At 29.7% G+C, this 23293-nt stretch overlaps 1 protein-coding gene across 2 annotated transcripts; it reads left to right on the forward strand.

The window, feature by feature from the left end:
* Positions 1–426: 426 nt before the first annotated feature.
* Positions 427–17728, forward strand: LOC118205702 (mitochondrial fission 1 protein-like). 2 transcript variants are annotated; one of them, XR_015041368.1, is made up of 6 exons: positions 427–680; positions 1335–1467; positions 8592–8668; positions 10784–10889; positions 10995–11188; positions 17446–17581. XR_015041368.1 is itself a non-coding variant. In XM_035378000.2 (5 exons), the coding sequence occupies exons 1-5, from the start codon at positions 594–596 to the stop codon at positions 17571–17573; spliced, it is 531 nt and encodes a 176-aa protein (XP_035233891.1). In that variant the 5' UTR covers positions 431–593; the 3' UTR covers positions 17574–17728. The 2 variants fall into 2 exon arrangements, 1 of the variants encoding a protein (XP_035233891.1); XM_035378000.2 differs by lacking the exon at positions 10995–11188 and having other exon boundaries at positions 431–680; positions 17446–17728.
* The last annotated feature ends 5565 nt before the right edge of the window (positions 17729–23293 follow it).

Raw genomic sequence — 23293 nt, forward strand, 5'->3', positions numbered from 1 at the left:
GCGCAGAACTGTGTATCGGAAATTGTAAAGATATGCTGATTTTAAATTTATTTTGTGACCTTGCTATTGAACTGAATTTTATGGTTTAAGTGAAAAGAACATGATATTTAATAAATACAGACAATCTGAACAAATCTGAATCTTTATTCAGAACAAATCTTCAGAACGAATCTTTTTCAGAACAAATCTGAATCTTTAATCAAATTTAAAATCTGAAACCTTTCAGATTTTTATTTTTTTCCACCGTTGCATTTTTCAACAAAATATTTGCTTTCAGTTTTCCATTGATCACGGTCGTTGAAATATATGGCTATGGATGTTCTATGATTTGAATGAATGATTTTTTTCTGAATACTATTGCACCAATTTTATATTTCCTTTTCTCCTCATCTGATTTGTCATACTGCAGGCAAAAAGACTTAAAACGTAAAACGTAAAGAACGTAAAACGTAACACTTGTCTTCTTTCTGTTTGTGTTTTGTTTAATTTCGTCATCTGAATCATAACATTAGAGGATATTATTCGGTCTACGAGATACTAATTCTTAAAGCCTCAGTTTTATCTTGCCACTTTTTTTCTCTTTTAGTTTTATTATGTCAGCTGATACATCAAATTTACTTCTAGTGGATGATGATATGAAAACTCTGCTGAATTACAGTGTCTCAGAAGCAGACACTAAGGTTTCCTTTTTATATATTCTTTTTATGTAAATGATTGTTTAAAAGTAGCATTCCTTAATTTTCCATCCATGAAATGTGATAAAAGTCAAAGTATATTGGAGTAATTCTCATGGTTTTAAAGATATTTTGTTGAAAGAGATAAATGTTATGAATATGTAGTATGTAGCAAATAAAAGAATTTATTCGAGACTCGGATAAATTCTTTGATTTGATTTTATGCGTAGTGTGCTGGTTTTTTTCTTATGCATTTATTCAAATTTTTTTGAAAATGTAGTTAAGAATAAATTTAATTTCATTAATCTCTTCGTATAGCACTGAATTAAATAAAAGGAAAAGTTTCAACTAGGATATTTGCTATGATGCGTTATGTTTATGATAGTTAAATCTTTGGAGGCTACACGAAATATATCTTCCTTTATTTGTATTTTTTTTCCCTTCATCTCTACGGAGTGATCTCAAATAAACAAATAAAAATCTTTGTAATTTTATATATTTGCATGAAAATTCTGAAGTCAGCAGAAAACACGATTAAATAATTGCAAAAAATAATTGTATCAAAAATTAAAGTAGATTACCTGTGTGCTGTATGCATTGTATACTTTCATTATGTATTTGCCTAATTTTTATGTGTAAACATTCTTTCATCTTTTCTAGATATATCAGGAGAATTATGAAATGCAGTTAGCTTCTGATGAAGTTGATTTACAAACAAAATTTCATTATGCATGGTGTCTAGCTCATAGTCAACATCGAACTGATGTAAAAAAAGCTGCTGTTTTGTTAGAAGGTAAGAAAGTCTGATTTCTCAGGAAATTTTTCTTATAAATTATGTCTTGAAATTTCGTAAATTAGTGGTACTATCAAAGCTCTGTTGACATAGAATTATGTTATATCTCTTTGCTGTGGAATAATCTAAATTAATTTGCTTTATTGATTTTCCTCCCAAAAGTATATACAATGCTTTTACTGGGATGCTGTTAATATTTTAACTTATTTTGAAAAATATATTTTTTAATGTTTAATGTATAATTTTTTTTTTTTTTTCTTAATGATTAATATATAAATGTTTCATTTAATGAAATTCTTTTGCTTTTTCAAAATAGCATATGTTTCGTAATTATTTGAATCTTGTTATTCTTTCAAAACTATGATGTAATATAATCATAGTTTTGAAAGGCTGTGTAACAATATTCAAAGAATTATAAAATATGTACTATCTTGAATTCTATTTTATTTTTTCTTCTGTGTAATTTTTTAAGGGGGCCTATAATTCATAATTATTAAATTTAATAACAGATGTTCAATGTCCAATATATAACAATAAAATATGGTTAGTCTATATTTTAGGGTGCCCTTTGGATTATCACCAAGTTTTTGTTTCATTTATGGTAACCCAAGTAGTTGAATGTTATGGAAACTCTATTTTGATGTGATTGGTTGTGTGATTACGTTGAATTTGATTGATGGGAAAATATTTGTAAGGGCATTGGATGTCAATTAGGAAGTATGTTGCTTATTTTGTGCTTTAGATCGTAAAATGGCTGTATATGATGAGAGTAATCTGAAGTTTCTGTATGATTTGGAGCAAAAGAGAAAAAAAGCATTGATTGACTGGTGTGTAAATGAAGATTTACTTAGTAGTCATTTTAAGTATTCTGTTTGTATGAAGGAAATGCGTATGGTCAAACGTAAAGATCGTTCACATGACTTTGAATGGGTTTGTCGCAAGAAAGGTTCATGCAAGAAAGCCATCGACAGCCCGGCTCTACAGAGGATATTTTTTGCTCATATTTTTGTGAATTTATGTGGTTACGGAGTGTGCATATTCTAGTTCAGATAATTTTAGAAAGTTTTTGGATGCTCTTCTTTGATTGGCTTCAAATTTTGTTCAATTTTAGTGATGAGTAACTTTGTTTTAACATTATATGATGTCATCATTCTCCTAATTTTTTTTTAAAGTGAAAATAGATTGTTGTGTTCATGGACAAAGGGAGTGCACAGTGCTGAGTTTGTGCAATTCTCTGATTTTTTTAAGTGAAAATAGATCGATGTGTACATGGACACCGAGTTTGTGCAATTCTTTGACTTGTTATTTTGGCTATGTGTAGCTGCCATCTTGAAATTGTGCCTTGCTGGCCAGTCACCAATTTTTGCCAAGGGGTACCCTGAAATATATTTTTACCATAAAATATAATAACATTTAGACCTCTGTTCATTAAACTGTTCAATTTTTGAACATGCTAATATATGTATAGACACAAAAAAGACGGGGGGGATTAAATATTAAAGGTTTTCAGAAGTATTCAAATAAAAATTATTATGTTTAATATATTAGAAGCCTGAAGCTTTGGACTTGGCTCTATGCCTGATTGAAGCTTTGGACTATGCCTGATTGAAGAAACATTTATTTTGAATAATATATGATTTATGCTTTAACCTGTTTACTTTTTGTTTGTGCAAAATTATGTTTATGTATACTCTAAATCTTTTGTTTATGCAAAATTGGGTAAAAGTATATTTATTACGGGTACAACTTGGCGATTTTTGGCGGTACGTGGATACCGAGGGTTGATCTTTGGATTATGGTAACTTGGCGATTTTTTCGGCGAAAATTTAGCGACCAACTCTGCTACAGCAACCCTCTGTTTTTTTTTTTTTTTTCCGCCGCCATTTTGTCTTCACGAAGTAAAGACATGTTTCTTTTCTTTTTATTTACTGAACACTTTTTCCAACAATCTTCTAGCCGAATTACACTTATGCTAGAAATTTTATGTAACAAAACTGCTTAATCATGACAAATATTAACTGCAAAATTGGGAAAAAGTGCACAATCGCAAACTCCTTGCGTGTTTTTCAGAATAGCACATACACATAAACCATTTACACATTGACTTATTTTTACTTAAAAAAACATCCCAGAATTTCACAAAAATGGCATTGCACACACTCTTAACTTTATCCATCTACACTGCTATTTTCTCATAAATTACAAAAATTTGCACGAAAATGCAAAAAAATTCTGTGAATCTTTAAACTTGGTAAAAAGCACATATATGAAATTACCTGATCGCGAAAAAGTATATACCCTTTCCAAGGATGAACATTTCCACATATAAAATAAATAAAATATCCAAAAACTTTTACCTCTAAATTATCTATTATATTATAAACGTCACCAATGAATTCATACCGCAAACATTACAAATGGTTACAATGACTTAGTGTCAAATATTTAAATTATTTCCATACACGTTTGCTTCAACTGAAACGTATACCAAATTCCTACAAACATAAAATTCACAAAATAACTATCATTTAATTAAAATATCACTAAACCATGTACACGTCGACTTATTTTTACTTAAATATTTTTACTTAAAAAAAATCCCAGAATTGCACAAAAAATAGCATTGCGCACACTCTTCACTATATCCATGTACACTGCTTTTTTCTCATAAATTAGAAAAATTTCACGAAAATGCATGAAAATTTTGTGAATCTTTAAGTCCGGTAAAAAAAACATATATGAAATTACCTGATCGCAAAAAGTATATACCCTTTCCAAAGATGAACATTTCCACGTATAAAATAAATAAAATATCCAAAAACTTTTACCTCTAAATTATCTATTATATTATAAACATCACCAACAAATTTATACCGCAAACATTACAAATGGTTACAAATACTTAGTGTCAAATATTTAAATTACTTCCATGCACGTTTACTTCAACTGAAATGTATACCAAATTCCTACAAACATAAAATTCACAAAATAACTATCATTTAATTAAAATATCACTAAACCATGTACACGTCGACTTACTTTTACTTAAAAAAAATCCCAGAATTGCACAAAAATGGCATTGCGCACACTCTTCACTATATCCATGTACACTGCTTTTTTCTCATAAATTAGAAAAATTTCACGAAAATGCATGAAAATACTCAACGTATTCTACTCAAACGTATTCCAAAATACTACAAACATATAACTCACAAAATCATGATCATTAAATTAAAATATAATTAAATTAAAAAACACTACTTAAAATATAAATAAGCACATACATTAAATTAATAAAAATTAGATTACAATCCTAATTACTTTAAACTAAATCATTGCTAATGATAATTTTCCAATAATATCATATTAATTTATTTACTCCTTACATTTAGAACAATGCATAAAAATAATATCCTCAAATGATTAAAAATACTTACCTGATCTTCAGAATCTTCATTACGTGGCACGCACACTTTCACACAACACACAATGAAGCTTAATATAAAATAATATAGTACTACAGTTTTCCAAATTCCCCCCCTTTTCCAATTAAAGAACTATAATTCGTCCATTAATGTCACATGACATATCTCATGATCTCTCATTTCCCTCACACAAAATAATGTGTAATCGGAACTAAGTACTTCTCACATTATTACCAAAGTCCTAGGTAGTAACCTTTATCGCCTCCAAAATGTCGCCAAACCACCAGTTACCATATTCCAAAGATCAGCCATACCGAGTTTCACTTAAAAAAAATCCCAGAATTGCACAAAAATGGCATTGCGCACTCCCTCGACTTTATCCATGTACGTATCGACCTATTTTCACTTAAAAAACATCAAAGAATTACATAAACTAGGCTGTGCGCATTCCCTTGACTTTGTCCATGTACATATTGAACTATATTGACTTAAAAAGTCAAAGAAGCAGCCAACAAAAAAATATGTAATCTCAATAAACTACATTTTAAATCAAACAATGAAATAACATAAAAAAAGAAATTCATCTTTGCACTACACAAAAAGGAAATATCTGCTTGCCTTATTTATGAATTAACACGTCTTCAGTCAAACAAAATTTCTTAACAGCATCCAAAAACAAATTATCTGAACTAGAATCCATATACTGGCATCGCCACATAAATTCACAAAATAAGAGTAAAAAATATTCTCTGTAACGACGTTCGACCATACGCATTTCCTTCCTACAAACAGGACACCTAATAATGGCTACTAAGTAAACCTTCATTTACACACCAGTCAAGTAATGCTCTTTTCCCCTTTCTTTCCAAATCGTACAGAAACTTGAAGTTAATCCTACCACATTCGGCCATTTTACCATCTAAACCACAAAACAAGCAATATACTTCCTAACCAACACAAACACACACCTTAAGCTCTTACGAATTTACTGCAGTCATGCAACCAATAACATCCTAATGGGGATTCCATGCCATTCATCTACTCAGACTACCATAAATGAAACAACAACTTGGCAATAAATGAAACAGCAACTTTGTGATAATGCAAGGGGTACTTTTCTCTCTACTCTAACCCAAATGTGTATTTATGTATACTCTAAATATCCAGTAAGAAATACCATTCAATGTTGAATTATTATGTAGAGTAGGTGTCCCTTAAAGTGATGGCATTTGTTCTCAGCTGTTTTGATAACATTAATATACATGCTAATAATAACTGATGAGAAAAAATACTTTTCAGAACAGCAATAGAATTTAACTACTTTAATATAATTATATCTAAAAACATATAAATGGGAACTTTCACACAGGGCCAGATTAAGATTTATGAGGCCCAAAATGCTTCCTTCACAGACATTTATGCATTCCCCCTCTCCTTCTCATTTCTGTCTCTCTAAATCTTGGCTTAGCTGCATTTTATGTTCCATAGTAAAACTGACAGTGGAATTTTTTTTAACACCTTGTTTGGTGGGAAGTTTAAAAACATTAAATAGCTTTCCCTAAATTTTTACAGACATCTTTCAAATAGTTACCTGGGATCATGAAAAACATGAAATAAATGGTATTTAGATTTTTTTATACACACTAGTAGAATACGAAATAATAAAACTCAGATATTCTTTTTGCCATTTTAACCAAAACTGATTATGAAGTTGCTGAGTCAAATGCCATCTTGACTTTAAGCAATGTGATATTGTTGGAGCTTTTATAGAAAACAATGTTATAGGATCTCCCATTAAAAATGTCCTGAAATAGGAGGTTCTAAATTCTTAAGATTTGAAGAAAGATAAGTTAGTGGTCTGCAATTAAGATATGTGTCAATTTGTATTACTAGATTGGCAAGTTCCTCAAAATTTTAAGTTATTGGAAAATTTAAAATAAATGTTGGTTCACAGACTTGATTCCAGCCTTCCACAATCTTCCAAAATGTGGAGCTATAGGTGGAGTAAAATGTTATGCAAAAAATTATTGAGCTACAAAATTTTGAATTTTAGTAGAATTAAGAGAGTCACTCTCTTTTGGTACATTTATTGTTCTTTCATACAAGTTGCTGTTCCTTAAAAATTAATGGCATTGTCTGAATACAAATTTACTGACTTTTCACATCTTAATGTAAATCGTCTGAAAGTCTAGAAAGACCTCTGTTCATTTACTTATTGAGTACAGCTGGAACAACTTCAAGGTGAATTGCTTTAGTGGCAGGAGCAATATACAATTTAATTCTCACTCTGCTGAAAGTCATGTTAGGTTTTATTATGAATGATCAACAAAAATTAAGTTCAACATTAAGAAATACTCTGCTAGCATTAAATTGACTAGAAGTCTTCCAGGTTGATTATATTGCTTGGATGCAATTTTAATCAAAAGCAAGTCAAACATTTAAATAGAATTCATGAAACTACATCTCTTCCAGAAGATATCCAATGTGTTTGATGGATACAACACAACATTGGTTATGGACCACCATGTAAATGAGTTTTGTGGTAATATTACCACATCTACATAAATAATTAATAATTAAATTAAATGTGCATGCACAAAGAATTTTCCTCCCATTTTTCTGATGTCCTTATGTTTTTTAAACTATATTACTTTGAGTGGTTATATAGTAAAGTATCTTTCTTTAAAAACTCTAATCATTAGAAAAAATAGTCATGGAATAGCCTGTAAATCTTAGGGATGATGATGTTCTTACACATACTATCGGTTTTATTGTACAGTACAAAGTCCGTAATCCGGACTCGTCGAGACTTCGGCGATTCCGGATTAGGGTTTTTTCCGGATTGTAGATTATCAATTTAAATCTGCTAAGATGTCATGCAGAAATTCTACAATTAAAAATATGAAATCATAATTTATGAAATAAAGAACAATTATGATCTAAAGGGTGTCAAAATTTACAAAAAAAAGCTTAATATTTATTTGTTTACTTTATTAAACATTTCTTTTAATGTAAGTTGTTCAAGATGCTTCCACAAAAAATTCAAAAAGTTCCTTTTTCTTGTGTCATATATAGTGGACTTTCCAATGCCATACTTCTTGCATAATTTTGAGATGGCTAGGCCTTTATCCATTTTTTGCAGCAATTCCACTTTTTGTTTAATGGGCATCGAAACATGCTTTCGCTTTGTAGATCCTTTGGCAGCTCCAGAATTGGAAACTCTTTTTGACATAATTGAAAGTTCAAGCTTAATTTTTATAAAATTGTTCTAACAGTCTGCAAAAAATAATAAGTGGATCCAATTAGAAGATTAAGGAACAGTGCAATCTGCAACATTAACTGAAATGCCTTAGATAATTTTAGCCTAGCTTATACCGTTCGTTATACATTAAACATGCATGCGTAAACACATTATGCGCATGTCTAAACGCATTATGCATTTACGCATGCGCATAAAGTTTGTAGCTTTGAGGTCCGGATTATAGATCATTCCGGATTACAGACTTTGTACTGTATGTGTTTTTAAATGAGGCAAAGATTTAAAATAAAAGAAGGTTATTTCTGAATATTTGTAATTCAAGAATTTTGTAGTTATAAGCTAAAAAATTTATATTTTAATTAGTTGAGCTTTTGTTTTCAATGTGATAAGTTCTAAGATTATTATTTTACATTATATTTCATAACTTTTATATATTTCAGAAATATTTAAAGAAGGAACAGAAGAGATTAAAAGAGATAGCTTATTCTACTTAGCAGTAGCTGAAACAAGACAAAAAGTATTATTAATTATCCTCTTTAGCTTTGCTATTTATGTATTAAAATTTACACATTATTTACCCAGTTTAATATTCATCTTACTAGTTTATAATTTAGATAAGTTTGAATTACTAATTATACATTAATAGAAAGTTTGTTTCACTCTGTATAATATGAATTTTTGAGTCAGCTACATGAATCCAAAACAAAATAAAAATAAAATTAAAAACAGTCAAAATTACCTGTCTTCCACAAGCAGTAAATTTTTACAGCCATTAAATGTTGATTATGATATTCTGTAACATTATTTCCAAAACTTTAAAGAACACCAATGGAGAAGTATTATAAATATCCGGATAAAAATCAAATTATTGCTAACTTTAATTTCATCTTTTTACTGTTGACACTTGCAAGTAGAAATTGTGATTGTTTTCATGGATGTTGATGTTCTGATAAAAAGAAAAAAAGATGGGGCTTGGAACAGGTTGCCATCTATGCCATATCATACATGTGATTGCTAAAGCAGAACATTTTTGAAAATGCATAAAAATTAAGAATTAAGTTAGAATGAGTTATTATTTTGTCTTTATAGTTATGACTTTTATTCCAACATACTAATGTTATATACTTTTTCACTTCCTTCTTAAATACTGGAAATGTTCATTTATTTTTAATTTAAACATTTGTTAGTTTATAAATCCATCTGCATTTGTTATTGATGCAGCTACTTGAATTTTTTCATCAGTATCCACTCTAGCATTAAATTCCACACAATTCATGTTAGTCAGAGAAATTATTTTTAGTTCTTCAACTTGCTCTATTTCATCATTTTGTAAACCATTGGCATGCTTAAACTGGTTCTTTATTGCTTTCTCTGAGATGCAATTCCAAGACATGTTCAGCAAATGGTCACCATGTAGAAGGTTAGTTTTATGGATAATTCATTTCCATTTATATTCATAACATCTGTGCTTGAAACATGGAGGTAGGAAATGGAGAAGAGGCCCAAACTGTTCCCCGTACATTGCCTTGAATCAGTGACCAAAACATTCAGTGATTTGCCATCAAAATCAATAGGTTTTGACAAATCAGAGCTAAACATTTTGTAATTACATCATAAATATTATAAATGTACATATTTTCTTTTTCTGCAATATTTCAGAGTCCTAAGTATGTAAAAGAATACATTTTAAAAACACATTTAATTCTCTTTAGTTTCTAATCAACATTTAATTCCGAATGGAATTTAATTCTATTTAATTTCTAATCAGCATTGTTTCTAATTAACATTTAATTCAGAATGGAATTAAATGCTATATTTTTCTGAGAACACTTTTAATATGAATGAAATGTTTTCACAGGTTTAACTAATGACATTAGAAAGAAATTTTAAGGCAATTCAATTTTATTGGGTTACTAAATATTTTCCCTTTTTAACTGTTGCAAATGATATTAGATGTAGGCTGTGTGTATTAAATATTATCTGCAGAATACTAATAATAATAAAGCTTGCCGATATTTTCTAGAGCACAAATTCGGCAATATTCTGTGGATATGGTCTCCATTTAGGAAAAAATTATATTGTTCAATATTTTTATAATAATTTACTTAGGAATGCTTGTCACTTTAATCTGTTAAAATCAGAAACCTTTTTCTAAACTGATATTTTATTTTTAGTTATGTACAGATGCAAATACTTTTTTCCAAAATTTTTATGTTACCTATGAATATGATATTTAATACCAAATTTCCTGGTCAGCTTTTATACGGGAATGAAACTTTTCATATTTTATTTTTTATTATGAGTATAAAATTTTCCTAAGGGACTGCAGAAACATACAAAAGTTAAATTTTATAGTTTGAGTAAAATTTACCTCTTTAAATTAAAAAATGCAAAAACAAGAATCTTTGCACTATTTAAAACACTTTTGTAACTGGAAGTATATGTCTACGACCAACTGTTATGAAAATAAAAGCCAAGTAAGGACTTCATTTGACAAAGTGTATATGGCTTATCTATCACATTCTTTGTTCCTAAACATTGCAAAATCATTTTGTGTCTTCCTAATTCACAGAATCGTAGATTTTTAATTATTTATTTGAAGAATTATTCATGTACTTTGTTTTTCTTACAGAATTATTGCACAGCAAAAAAATACATACAAGCTTTTCTGAGAGTGGAACCTACTAATATTCAAGCTCAACAACTAAATCTTTATATTGATAAGCATCTGAAAAAAGGTACATATTATATTTCTAACTGTGGCATGCTATCATTTTTAAGAAAGGAGACTAGGTATGATGAAAAATTGTAAGCCTTTCTAAAATAATCATTCATGGTTCCAGGTGAGTGTGGTCTTCAGTGGGAGTGTCATCTTAGAAAGATGAAATTCAGCATTAGTATTCATTTGTGATCTCAGAAATACTGCTCATTTCCAGAAATTCTGGTACAGTACAAAGTCCGTAATCTGGACTCGTCGGGACTTCGACGATTCCGGATTAGGGGTTTTTCCGGATTATAGATCATCAATTTAAATCTGGTAAGATGGCATGCATAAATTATACAATTAAAAGTAGAACCGTAATTTATGAAAAAAAGAGCAATTATGATCTAAAGGGTATCAAATTTTACAAAAAATATTTATTTATTTACTTTATTAAACATTTCTTTCAGCGCATGCATGCGTAGAGCATACATTACGTGTGTGCATTCTTTACATGCATGCGTAAAGCATACAAAAAAAAAAGTTTGTGGCCTTTGAGGTCCGTATTATAGATCATTCCGGATTAAGGACTTTGTTCTGTATTGTGGAGGTGACTGCCATAAAGGAGTTTATTGCATTTTAAATATGAAGATTAGAGCCGTGCAATAATCCATAATATGCTGTAATAAAGGGGTGAAACCTAGATTAAGAGGGGAAATTAGAGTTATTGCGTTTTTAATTTGATGTAACCATAAAAATAATAATTAAAAATTATCTATGTCAATAAGAACAAATTACTTCTTAGTTTGCATATAATTAATCATTTTAAATTGTGTAATATTGCATTTTGAAATTCTGGTATAGTGTTTCATTTTTGTACAAATCAGAATACATGGAGTGAGTCTTCCTTTCATGATTATTTCTCACTTCTTTTGAAAATATAATATCCCAAAATATATAGTAGACAGATGATCAAAGCCATAGGATTGTGATATTGACAGGTCAGCATGTTATCATGAAGCGGTTTTAGAGCTTGCTTGCACATATTCTGCTGTAATCGTTTGTGTAGAGAATTACTCGTATGTTTTTACCACATCCCTTTTTATTCATTGAATGGGGAATAACCACATTTGTCTTTTACTCTGAATTTTACCATGAATCACTAGAATGCTTTCATGGACATAAATTAAAATATAACTCTAGAAATTAATTTCACTTATAAGAATTATGAGAAAGTATAATTTCTTTGACCTATCACCAGTAGTTAACAAATGTCTGAAGTGACCATTGAAACAGGTGAGAACTAGCCTAGTCCTCCATTGCATAGAGTTGATGCAATCTGTATACATCAGTTTTCAGTGAAAATTCAACTACAGTTAAATGACACACATTTTTACAGGATTCATACGATCCTTAAGAGTCCTTAAAAGTCCTTAGATTTTTTGGAATTGATTTTTGGTCCTTAAAAGTCCTTAATTTTGGTCAAACTCGGCAGAAGGTCCTTAATTTTAATCATCTGAAATTTCTGTCTGGTTTTACGACTGCCATTTTGAGTGTGAATTAGCATTTTGGAGGAATACTTTTGGCAATTTACTGACATATATGATTATCTTTTGAATGGGTTCATGGGTTATAATTTGTTTCTATTTCTAATATAAATGATAGGATACTCGAGTTTTTAAGCAAGAAATGAAACATAAGCATTTCAAAATTAGTTTAATAAAGAGCTTTTAAACAACTTTTCACTTTTGGGGATGTGAATTCTTTTACTAAACGGTTCTAAATTTGGCGACTTATCAACATTTTGGCGATTTTGAGATCAGTTTCAATAGAACATTTTTAATTCCGAGATCTGAGAAATTTTCAATGATTTTTTTAGAACATTATAACATTGATAAATATCATTAAAATAATGGTAATGTATTGTAATTATTTTTAAGAAATAACATTAAAGTAAAGCATTTTTATTTTTCGCTGCCATATTATAAATTCCATTTTGGCCACTTATACAATATCTTGAATCTGAAAAAATAAACAAGGTATAATGTTATAAAGCACAATTTACAAAACATTTCTTAGCAAAAGCAAAATAGCTATGCAATTAATTAAAAATATTTTTTTTTTAATTTTTTTATGGTAAGAGTTTTCCCACGTTATTGTCTCATATGCATCAGTTTTCTCTGAAATTAATTTTACATTTTCAACCCCTGATTTTTTTTCTCAAAACATTTCTGGCTTTTTGCTGTTATAGAATTCGTAGGAGTAATTTGTCTTTAGGATTTTAGACATTGCAGCTTGGAAGGTTTAGTAGAAAGCAAGATTTATAGACCCACGATTCTAGAAGATTCGAGAAATATGTGACAAAATTTGAAATGTCTCCATGGTATCAACACGTAATGGATGCATTTTACAGAAAGTTCGCAGTGAATTTCTTACTTTTTGGAGAACATCTGGAAGAATAATGAAAACATATTTGAATGTTTTACTTCTGATACTAGAATCATTTAACATGTTTATCTTCCCTTTGTTTTCTCTACTTTTCACTAGACTCAAGCATGAAAATTATTAAAAATGCTTCTAATCTTAGCACATGGGCAGGCGTTTTAAAAAGGGATTTTTTTATTAATAAAGAAATTGAAAACTTACAATTTAAAAGATTCATCTAATATGTCCTAATGCATCATACATATAGCTGGCATTAGGCATTTTCCCACCTGATGCAATCTCTGTGGATCCTAAATTCTGCTGCCTACTGTCTTTCTAAATTCTGCTTCCAATGCCTTCTCTAAATTCTAAAAGTTTTCCCATGTCTAGATTTTATGGTTTGGTGTGCCACTAAATTCTAAAAATTCTGCCACATCAGCTCTGTAATCAGCCTTTACCGTATACATTTCATATTTCTTCTAAATGTTCATATTACTAAAGAAATAAAATTAGCCACTTTTTCTATACATTCTAAATGCATTTAGTGCTTTTTAGAATAACAGAAATCCTTAATTAAATCCAAAACTTCTAAAATGAAAAGGAAACATGTTGAAAAAAGAAACAGTGTACATAAAATTATTTTTCAAAGATATGTGCAGTTATTATTATTATGTAAATTACCCAATTGTTTATGATCTCAGCCTTTACTATATTTTCCCATTTCTGTTTCCTTATATGATGAGAGTTACTGAGCCAGATTAAATTAAATTGTATAGTCTTTGACCACTACTCCACATTATTAGTTTGAATTTGACTGTTCTTGTTTAATTACCTCACCATGAGCTGTACTTGATTTTGTTAGCTGTACTTGATTTTGTTTGAATGTGCCTTTATGTTCTAAGTTCTTTTTAAATAAGCCTCTTATTTAAACCATTGTCTGATATTGTAGTTACTTTCAGACATAGCGATAATATGCTTCAAGTCTGTCGGAAGTTTTGGACTATTTAACTTTTAGCAGATAAAGTAAATCCTCGTAGGTACATTATGGAGAGGTTGACAAGTTATTAGGAGATAAAGCATGCAGAAACTAGCGAGGACTGTGGTTTGCATATTAAGACAAATCTCTGATTGTTAGAATTGATGTAAATTAGCCAAAATGTTTGGGAAGGCTTAAATTAAAACGACGGATAAATATTTTGTTGAGTGTTTTTGTTACAAAACATAAATGTTTTTAATGTGTAATAATCCTAATATCATTTAAGAATCAATGCCAAAAATTACATATATTTTAAACTATAAAATTTTATTAAATTTTGATTTTAATAGGGCTTTTTTTAATAAATTTTGTTAAAAAATAAAATTTAATAGTAGTCATGTAAATCCATAATGACTAAGGATATCAAACTACCTAATTTAATCATTTATAACTAACTGCTTACCCTTAAAAATTATCTCTACACATTGAAGCGAGTTATTGCCTTTCATTAATACCCACTGTGGTCACAAGATAAAATACAAAAATGTAAAAATTCGAGTAAAACTTATTCTTTGCATCTAGTGAGACTTAAAATAATACAAAATAACTTATCACCTCTGGTGCTTTAATGGCTTATCGGAACCTTAAAGTATATTAACTGGGTTATAATCCCTGGAACTCTACACGAACCTGTGACACTAACTGCATTAAACAGAGCCTGGCTAACTTTCAACACTTGCTAACCATGCCTACATAGCAGCAGCGGTGACAACTTTCAGTCTTTTGTTAGGAATCATGCTGATTATGATCTTACTTCTCATTTTAACCTATGCCATTTGACATAAAATCTACCTGCTATTTACTAAACCTCTAGACCGACCAAGTATGTGACATAATGAGACATTAAAAAAAATCAACATAAAGCTGACTGTTAGTAAAACGTAAATGTCACTTCTTTCAAATATGTCCAATAAGTGTAAAATATTTAATGCTACTTGATAAATTGCTTAACGTTTATTTTATTTTCAAACTTGTTAATAATTATGTTAATTCATGTTTAGTAATAATGCACACTACTTAGAGATCTATTTTATTTTTAGGATGGTATTACAAATATGAAATGCAGGCATCGATAGTATTTTTAATTGAATTTATTCAGTTTGCATTTGCTCATGGGTCCTTAATTTTTTTCATTAATGGTCATTAAAAGTCCTTAAAAGTACTTAATTTCCTTGTGCAGAAATGTGTACGAACTGTGTTTTAAAAAAGTAAATTGTATTACTTTTAATGCTTTTGGGTATTAAGTAAAAATTTACTTATAAGTGTGTTATTACTAAAGTTAGGGAATTAAGGTAACACATATGTTAGGGGATTAGTCTAATAGTAACACACTATTGACTTATAAAAAAAAGGGAATTCTAGATAACAGTCATAGGATGTAATTGTTAGTTGTTCTGCTTAAATACACCTTTTTTATAGTTTTGATCTTTGTAACTTGAATAAAAAAGATATGTGAATGAACAGATACATAATTAGGTTCTAATATTAACATGTTAATATAATACATGTAATTGCTTAAAATATTACTGAAATTTATTTCTACTTTTAACTACAAAAATGTTTTAACTGTAAAAATTTCATATACTAATTTACCTGAAAAAGTATCATTCAAAGTGGCTCTATTCGAAATAGTTCAGGTAAACCAGTTTTAGTGAAATGTGTTTCTGTTTAATACTATCTCAGAAAGCTTAAAAGCACAGCAATCAAAATATTTTGTCTATTAAATAAGATGGTGACTTTACTCAGAAATAAATAAATAGATATTAAAATCAAATGGTATTTCTAATTATTTTATATAAAATACATATTTATGTTTTGAATTATTTATTTTATGCAATGTGTGTATTTAAAAGACATTTTTATATTATTGATTTTTAAGTTGGAATGAATTTTTTGGGATAAATTTAATTGCATTTTTGGAATGTTTAAATTTTTTCAGCAATTCTGCCTAATGCATCATTTTAAATAAATTACAGCACTGCATAGACAGTTTATCCAGGTTAAATTAAAATAAATTTTAATTTATAATTCATCTGATAAAAGCTAAGTGCTTATATTATAAACTGGTGTAAGGTCTTTTTTTTTTTTTTTTTTTTTTTTTTTTCCGTGTAATCACATGGGTTTTGATTATCTTATATTAGAAATTTCATACTGCATTTGATAAAACAATAAAACTATTTGGTACTTTTTTGTTGAAGCCATATTGTGTTTTTTTTTGGGGGGGGGATGCATATTTCTTCATCTCCACATATTGGCAATTTAATTTTCCTTCTTTCTTGGCAGTAATTGCCTTCAGTAATCTTCAGCCATACATTCCTGTGTTTCATCTTTAATATATACATATATATATATATAATACTGTATACTCAGTTAGCACTAAAAAAAAAAAAACAATTTCTTATAAATCAAAATTTTGCTTATTTTTTCTGTTTTTTGACTGTGAGGTTTTCTTTTTTTTTTTTTTTTACCCCATTGTAATGAATTTTATGACTTGGAATTAGCCAAGAGATCAAAAAAGCAGAAATTATGTTTCTTCTAGAAAGAGTTATTCTTCATGAGGAAAGACAGACAGTATTTAAATAATTACCCTCATGAAATTAAAATACAACTTGCAGCTGAAATGGCTATGCAACTTTTATTCCTGGTGAAAATACAAAGGTGTTGAAACACAAAAAGAGTTTGTTGGATCACGCATTCTTTTCATTACTGCCATTTCATTAAGGTACAGTATCAGGATTTAAACAACTATTGAGTTATGTAAATCAAAACTTTCCTCAATTGAATCACCATACATGAACATAACAGTTGATTGGAATAGTTATATGGGAGAGGTATGTGCCAATAATCTTGTCTTAATTTTATAATCAGTGTATGCTACAAAATTGTGGAAATTAATGAAAGCTTATTTCCAAAAGAAAAAAATAGCATAAGGCAACTGTCAAATGGGCTTTTTGAAGTAACGTAATGTTTCATTGCAAAACATTGTATGATATGGTGTTTTATTATTAAGTAAATATATTGTTTGTATTTTTAATGATATTCTTTTGATTTCTTTTTAAGGCTATCATTATATAATAAATTCCTGTTAATTATATCACATCATAAATACCATATCATATGTTTTTATATGCAGATGGTCTTACAGGCATGGCATTGTTTGGAGCTGCTACATTATTTGGTGGAGCAACTGCAATTGTTTTAGGCACAGTGGCTGTTGGTGCTGCCCTTGGCTTTGCTTTAGTCAATAAAAAGAACACATAAAGGAAATACCAGCATGGCTGTTAAAGAGTATTATGGACTAAAAACAATGACTGTGACATAAATTTGTATTATAAATGAAATTAATGTATTTTATTAAATTTGTCATATAAACATTAGTATTCAGAGGTGTTATTAAAGGAAAGATAGGAAATTAAGTTCTTGTAACTTTTTGCAAAATAATTTCTTACATGGAACCTTTCTATAAATGTCATATTCTATGAAAATATTTTTTTAAAAAATATTTTCCCTCAAACCTTATTGTAGTGAACCTAGTTTATAATGAACAAAGATTTTGGTTCCTTTCTGTTACCTCATTTAATGTTATTTTATCCAGCAATATACAGCAAACTTTCAGATGTATGAAAAGCGAATGTATGGACTATATTAATATCTCCAACTGAAACATTTTTATGTTTTTTGTAATTTTTTTTTTCAAATTTCTGCAAATTTTAATTAAAAACTTTCTAACCTTTAAAATCATCCATGTTTAGGATGTTAAGAATCCATCCATGTTAGAATAATGGAAAACATCTTTAAGCCTCTTTTTTATCCCTATTTTTTTCTGTGTGAAGCAGGTGTAACACCTAGTTTATGGAGAACCAGGCCACCTAATAAGTATATCTTAGGGCATTGTATGACATATATTACCACTGAGTCAGAGAACTTGAATAAATTCTCTGATTCCATTCAATATATGGAGTCCTGCTTTAGGCTAATCTGTGATGGAAATTTTGGATATTCAAAAAAAAAAAAAAAAAAAAGGAATTGAATCTTATGAAACAGGGGCTATGTAGATAATTTGTTTTTTAGAGGATGGAAATCTTTTATCCTTATTGGATTGTTCTCTTAATGTTTAAAATGCTGTTGAAGTCTTCTTACTGTACGATTTTACATTCTTTAGATCTTATATAAGATTTAGGGTATTCTTTAGTAGAGCTATTGCACTTTTGCTTTGCAGCCATACCTATCTTGGTACAAATGAATGTATTCTCCCCAGAATTAGACAGGGCAGGTTTTTCATATTTTTCACAAAGGTAAAACTTCACTTTACATAACTGTTTTATTGAGGAAATTTTCTATGTAAAAAATTCATCCATATGCCAAGCTGTACTGGGAGTAAGGTGAGAATTATTTGAAAAATTCAGAATGCATGTAGCCAAATTGGCATCTGTCAGGAATACAGTTTATCTAAATCTGCAGTTGGTGTGATGTAGAAAAATCAAGGCTTGATAAGTTCTACTAACAGAAATAAATAAATAAATAAATAAACATTTTAAAAAAGCTAAGTTAATAAGATGTTGAAGATGAATTGTTGAATTTGTTCATCATTCAAAGATGCTACAGTTTGCTATTATCTGGATAAATTATTATCATGAATGTATAGTTAATTAGTACTTAATTAGTGCAAAAAGAAGATGTGCCATTGGAGAAATGTTAAAAATTTTAGAGTTACTTAGTATATTACTATAACTTTTGTACTAATTAAGTGTAAAATTTTTATTTTTAGTGTATTTGGAACTGAAAACAACAAAAAAAAAAAAAAAAAAAAGGAATTTAGTAGTTGCATGCAATAATAGTAATTGCATTTAACCTTTAATTATAATTTTTAAATTCCAGTTAGTAACTTCTTGTGGGAGACAGGGGAATGCAAATCAGTCTTCTGCACCAATTTATCGATAATTTTTTACATTATTTTGTGAGATGATGTTTTTTTTTTTCATACCAGATTGGATGTAGAGAACCAAACTTGCAGTCTCTTAAAGTTTATTACAGTACAGTTCAACTTTATATTCTTTTGATAGCATTTTTTTGGCTGTTTTCAGGTTTGTGCTTGAATTTATTTATTTATGTAGTTAATTTTTCTTGATATCCTTTATAGTATAATTTATATTTGATTGATTAAAATAGAATTCTCCTTTCTCTGATATGAAAAAAACATTTATGCATTGGGAAAATATTCAAATGATTATTTATATTCCTTGGTTACAGATGTATGACCACATGAAGGAAATTTTAAATGTTTTAAAAAGAACTCATTGTTCATATTCATCTTGTATTCTTTGTAGTTCTTTTAGCATCTTTGAATAATATCAGCCAGTTTAAAGATTCTTGAAAGGTACTATTTTTACATGGCGTAGTTAAACTTCAGTTTTTTAAATGATGATGCAAAAGAAGTACTGGAGAGAACAGATTAAGCTTTAGAAGATTGTTTTGGTTTGGTTTATTAGATTATGGCAAAGCACTCGAGGGCTATCTGCCTTAAGGGAGGGATGCCTTCGTGGAGGACTTTCTAAGGGAAACTGGCTTGTATACACATTACACATGGGGAAAACCACAAAAACGCCCATGCAGCCAGCCTGTTCGCGGGATTCGAACCTCGGACCAAGCTACCAGTGTACAGCGACGTTACCGCTCGGCTGCTGGTGGGTTCTAAGCTTTAGAAGAGGATAAGGATATTTTCCTAAAAGTCATATACTAAAAAATGGGTAAAAATTATTTTGTAGAATATCAGATTTTCATTGTTTAAGGAAAGTGATCTTGAAAGAGAGATTAGCAATGAATTTTTATCCTGATATTTCCTCTGTTAAGGCTCTTAAATTAAGTGTATTCCTCTGTTAAGGCTCTTAAATTATGTTAATATAATAAAACTTTGGATTGTGAGTAATTTGATATGCGAGTGTTTTGCAAGATGAGCAGAAATTTTTCAATAAATTTTCTACTGAATAAAAAAGTGGTAAACATGAATAAAATTTCTAATACTTGTGCAAACTTTTTTTCCCATTTTTTTACTGGTATTAACATAATTTTTAACTTACAAAGTGGTAATCATATATGCTTTCTTTCCTCCCTTTTCTTTTATGATATGAAATACTCCTTCTATATGAACAAGCAGTTTAAATTTCTAAATTATGATGTTGTGATATACTTTTTCCCAGTGATAATGATCATACATTTACTTATATCCTTTTCCTTCACAGAGAAAATGGATGGTACATATTTTATTTTTATCTTGTTTTCCATCGTATATAATTAACCTTTTTACTAATTAATGGTGATTTGTGGATATTACTTTTCTTTTACCACAATTTGTGAGTCTGTTTTAATGTAAATTAATGTGAATAAAATCTTCAAAAGTGAATATATATATATCTATATATATATATAATAAAACAAATAATGCTCCTTCCTTGTGAATGGTTGCTTTTATAGATATTTTCTTGTTGGCTGATGAAACCTATGTAAAATATGCAGATATATTAAACATAGGTTATCATTACAAATCGTAAGATTAACTTGCACATGAGAACTATGTATGTAAGAAAGAGGGGTCTTTTGGTTATGAATAAGGCTCTTGTTCATCCTCTAGGCCTTCAGGACGATTTACGGAATGAATTCAAGCTCATTAAGGTTAAATTTCTTTGTTCCAGCACAACTCCACTACTCCAACCCATGAATTAGCAAGTCAGTTCAAACTTTAAAAAGCTGTGTGCCAAGATATTGTTTCAACAATGCTTCAAGATAATCAAATGGACAAGTCTCACCCTTCAAGTTTTTAACAACGTCATTTCCACATCATTAACAGTTTCAGGATCATCTATAAAGCTTGGAATCGAATTCATTAAAACCTTCAAATCTACTAGGAAAAAAACTTTCTTCATGAACAGTAGCTGCCAGTTGTCAATGAAAATGTGCCTATGGGGAAGGTGATGGGACTGGATATGAATCAGGATGACATTCAAGAGCTAATGGAGGAACACGACCAGAATCTGACCGCTGATAAACAGATGTAACTGCATCGGTAACAATAACAAGATGCTACGGATGAGGTCTCATCTGAGGATAAGATGAAAACAACGGAGAAATCCCTGATTTCAGATAAGGTTAGAAAGATGTATAAAATGCTTCAAAGAGCTCGAAATTAATAGAAAAGCGTTATCTGAATAAAACTGTAGCATAATAATGAATCAGTTTTAATGGCAATACAGTGTCGCACTTCTGCTAGATCCTCAAAAGAAAGCAAAAGCCACTGCAGTTGGGTAAGTTCCTTATAAACTTGCATAAAGAGGAAAGGAACATATTTCAGTTTCAGCATTTTCAATGACCTGAACGATTCATATAGTTAGCGACCTCTAATAAATTAAACACATTAATAATTCAATGCAAAATGATTTTTTATTTATTTGTTGCCTGTGAGAGCAGCTTTTCCAAAACTGACCCCCTTTGAGGCTCCTTATGTCTATGAAAAGTTTAATAGTTATTAGATTAATTAATGGAATTATTTTCATTTGTATTCATATTTATTTCCATATTTAAAAAGAACGCTTCAGTGGTACCATCTGTGAAATACCTAACTAAAAGCGATATATCGCATACTACGTGAATAACACATTGTTACGATTTTCTTACGTACGGGTTCATGGATTTGGAGTGCTGAACGACAACGTGAAGAATGGAGAGAATTTATTAGCCAGTATTTACTCAGGACAGCTCCAAAAAATACGTGTACAGTCGTCGAAATGGCAAACACGCTGAAACAATCAGCAGCACAGCTATCAGGCTAAAACGGTGAAGACAGCTTCATGGCAAAGCACCAGAGTACAGATCCTGACTCCAGTCGTTCTCGGAACTTTATGTACTCTCTTCGCTACAGCTCGTGAAGCACTAGACGATGCACCAGCTCGCGATACAGCCGACGACCAACTCGAGACTAGACTGACGATCAGCTCGATGGACTAGGCACTGACTGACTGACTGATGATTATTTTTGCCGGAATACCATCCACTTGCATTCAGGGTTTATATAGCTTTTGGGCTGCTTTCGAGAACATTCTGGGCCAAACCGGTAAGAATTCGTTTCAGAAGGCTCTCTATCCGTCTATCGTCAAATATGGCAACCCTGCCTTCCCTTGCCATTTTCTGGCAACCCTAAACCCACTTTGAGAGGAAGCTATCTTACCGCGGCTGGGCATTTCGTAACAGTATTTTTGGAAAATGCGAAAAGTCATAATATGAGTTTATGTTATTTCTTGTTCATTCTGATACGCAAATGTTTTGGAATATAAGCACGATTCTGGAACGAATTATGGTTATAAACCAAAGCACCACTATATTATTTTGTTACTGAAGGTTCTCTTTCAGCATGCATTTAAAATATGAATTTATGAGCAAATTGAAATTTAAGACAAGTTTCTACAATTTTGTAACAATGTATGTTTTTCCAATCTACTGATGTAATCTCCCCTCGCCCCTTCTGTTCTCGAAATGCTGTCTGTAGTATTTCATAGCATAAAATATATTTTCGTTTATAATTATTTGGTTGGGCTTACTTTTAGCAAAGCTTTCTAACAGAAATTGACTTGTACTTAGAGAGTACATGTTAGGAGGAAAGAGTTAACAACAAAAGCCACTTGCAACTAACCACTTCATTAAATTAAATTCACACGGATATAACACATTTTTTAGCGATATAAATAATCTTGTGTCTTAATGCAGAGGCTACGTGTTCAGACTGTATAAAATTTTACATTAGGAATATCTAAAGAGTACTAAAATTATCTTTTTAAATTTTAGGTTAACAAAATTCAAGTGCAGTTATATTTTATGCAAATAGCTTTTTTATGAATTATACATGCGTAGACTGGACTGGGTCATGGTATTAATGATCAGATTTTAAAGGGACAGAGGTATAAGCATCTTTTACTCACTTAAAGTATAAAAGT

This window comes from Stegodyphus dumicola, chromosome 5 (genome assembly GCF_044657685.1).
Source record: "Stegodyphus dumicola isolate Sdum_Otavi_A_Nest chromosome 5, ASM4465768v1".
Classification (NCBI taxonomy): Eukaryota; Metazoa; Arthropoda; class Arachnida; order Araneae; family Eresidae; genus Stegodyphus; species Stegodyphus dumicola.

Excerpts from the sequence above, each read along its gene's own strand:
- LOC118205702 (XM_035378000.2), top strand. The coding sequence starts at position 594 with ATGTCAGCTGATACATCAAATTTACTTCTAGTGGATGATGATATGAAA. Across the intron at positions 1,468-8,591 it reads AGCTGCTGTTTTGTTAGAAG|AAATATTTAAAGAAGGAACA; the intron begins GTAAGAAAGTCT and ends TATATATTTCAG. Across the intron at positions 8,669-10,783 it reads TAGCTGAAACAAGACAAAAA|AATTATTGCACAGCAAAAAA; the intron begins GTATTATTAATT and ends TTTTTCTTACAG.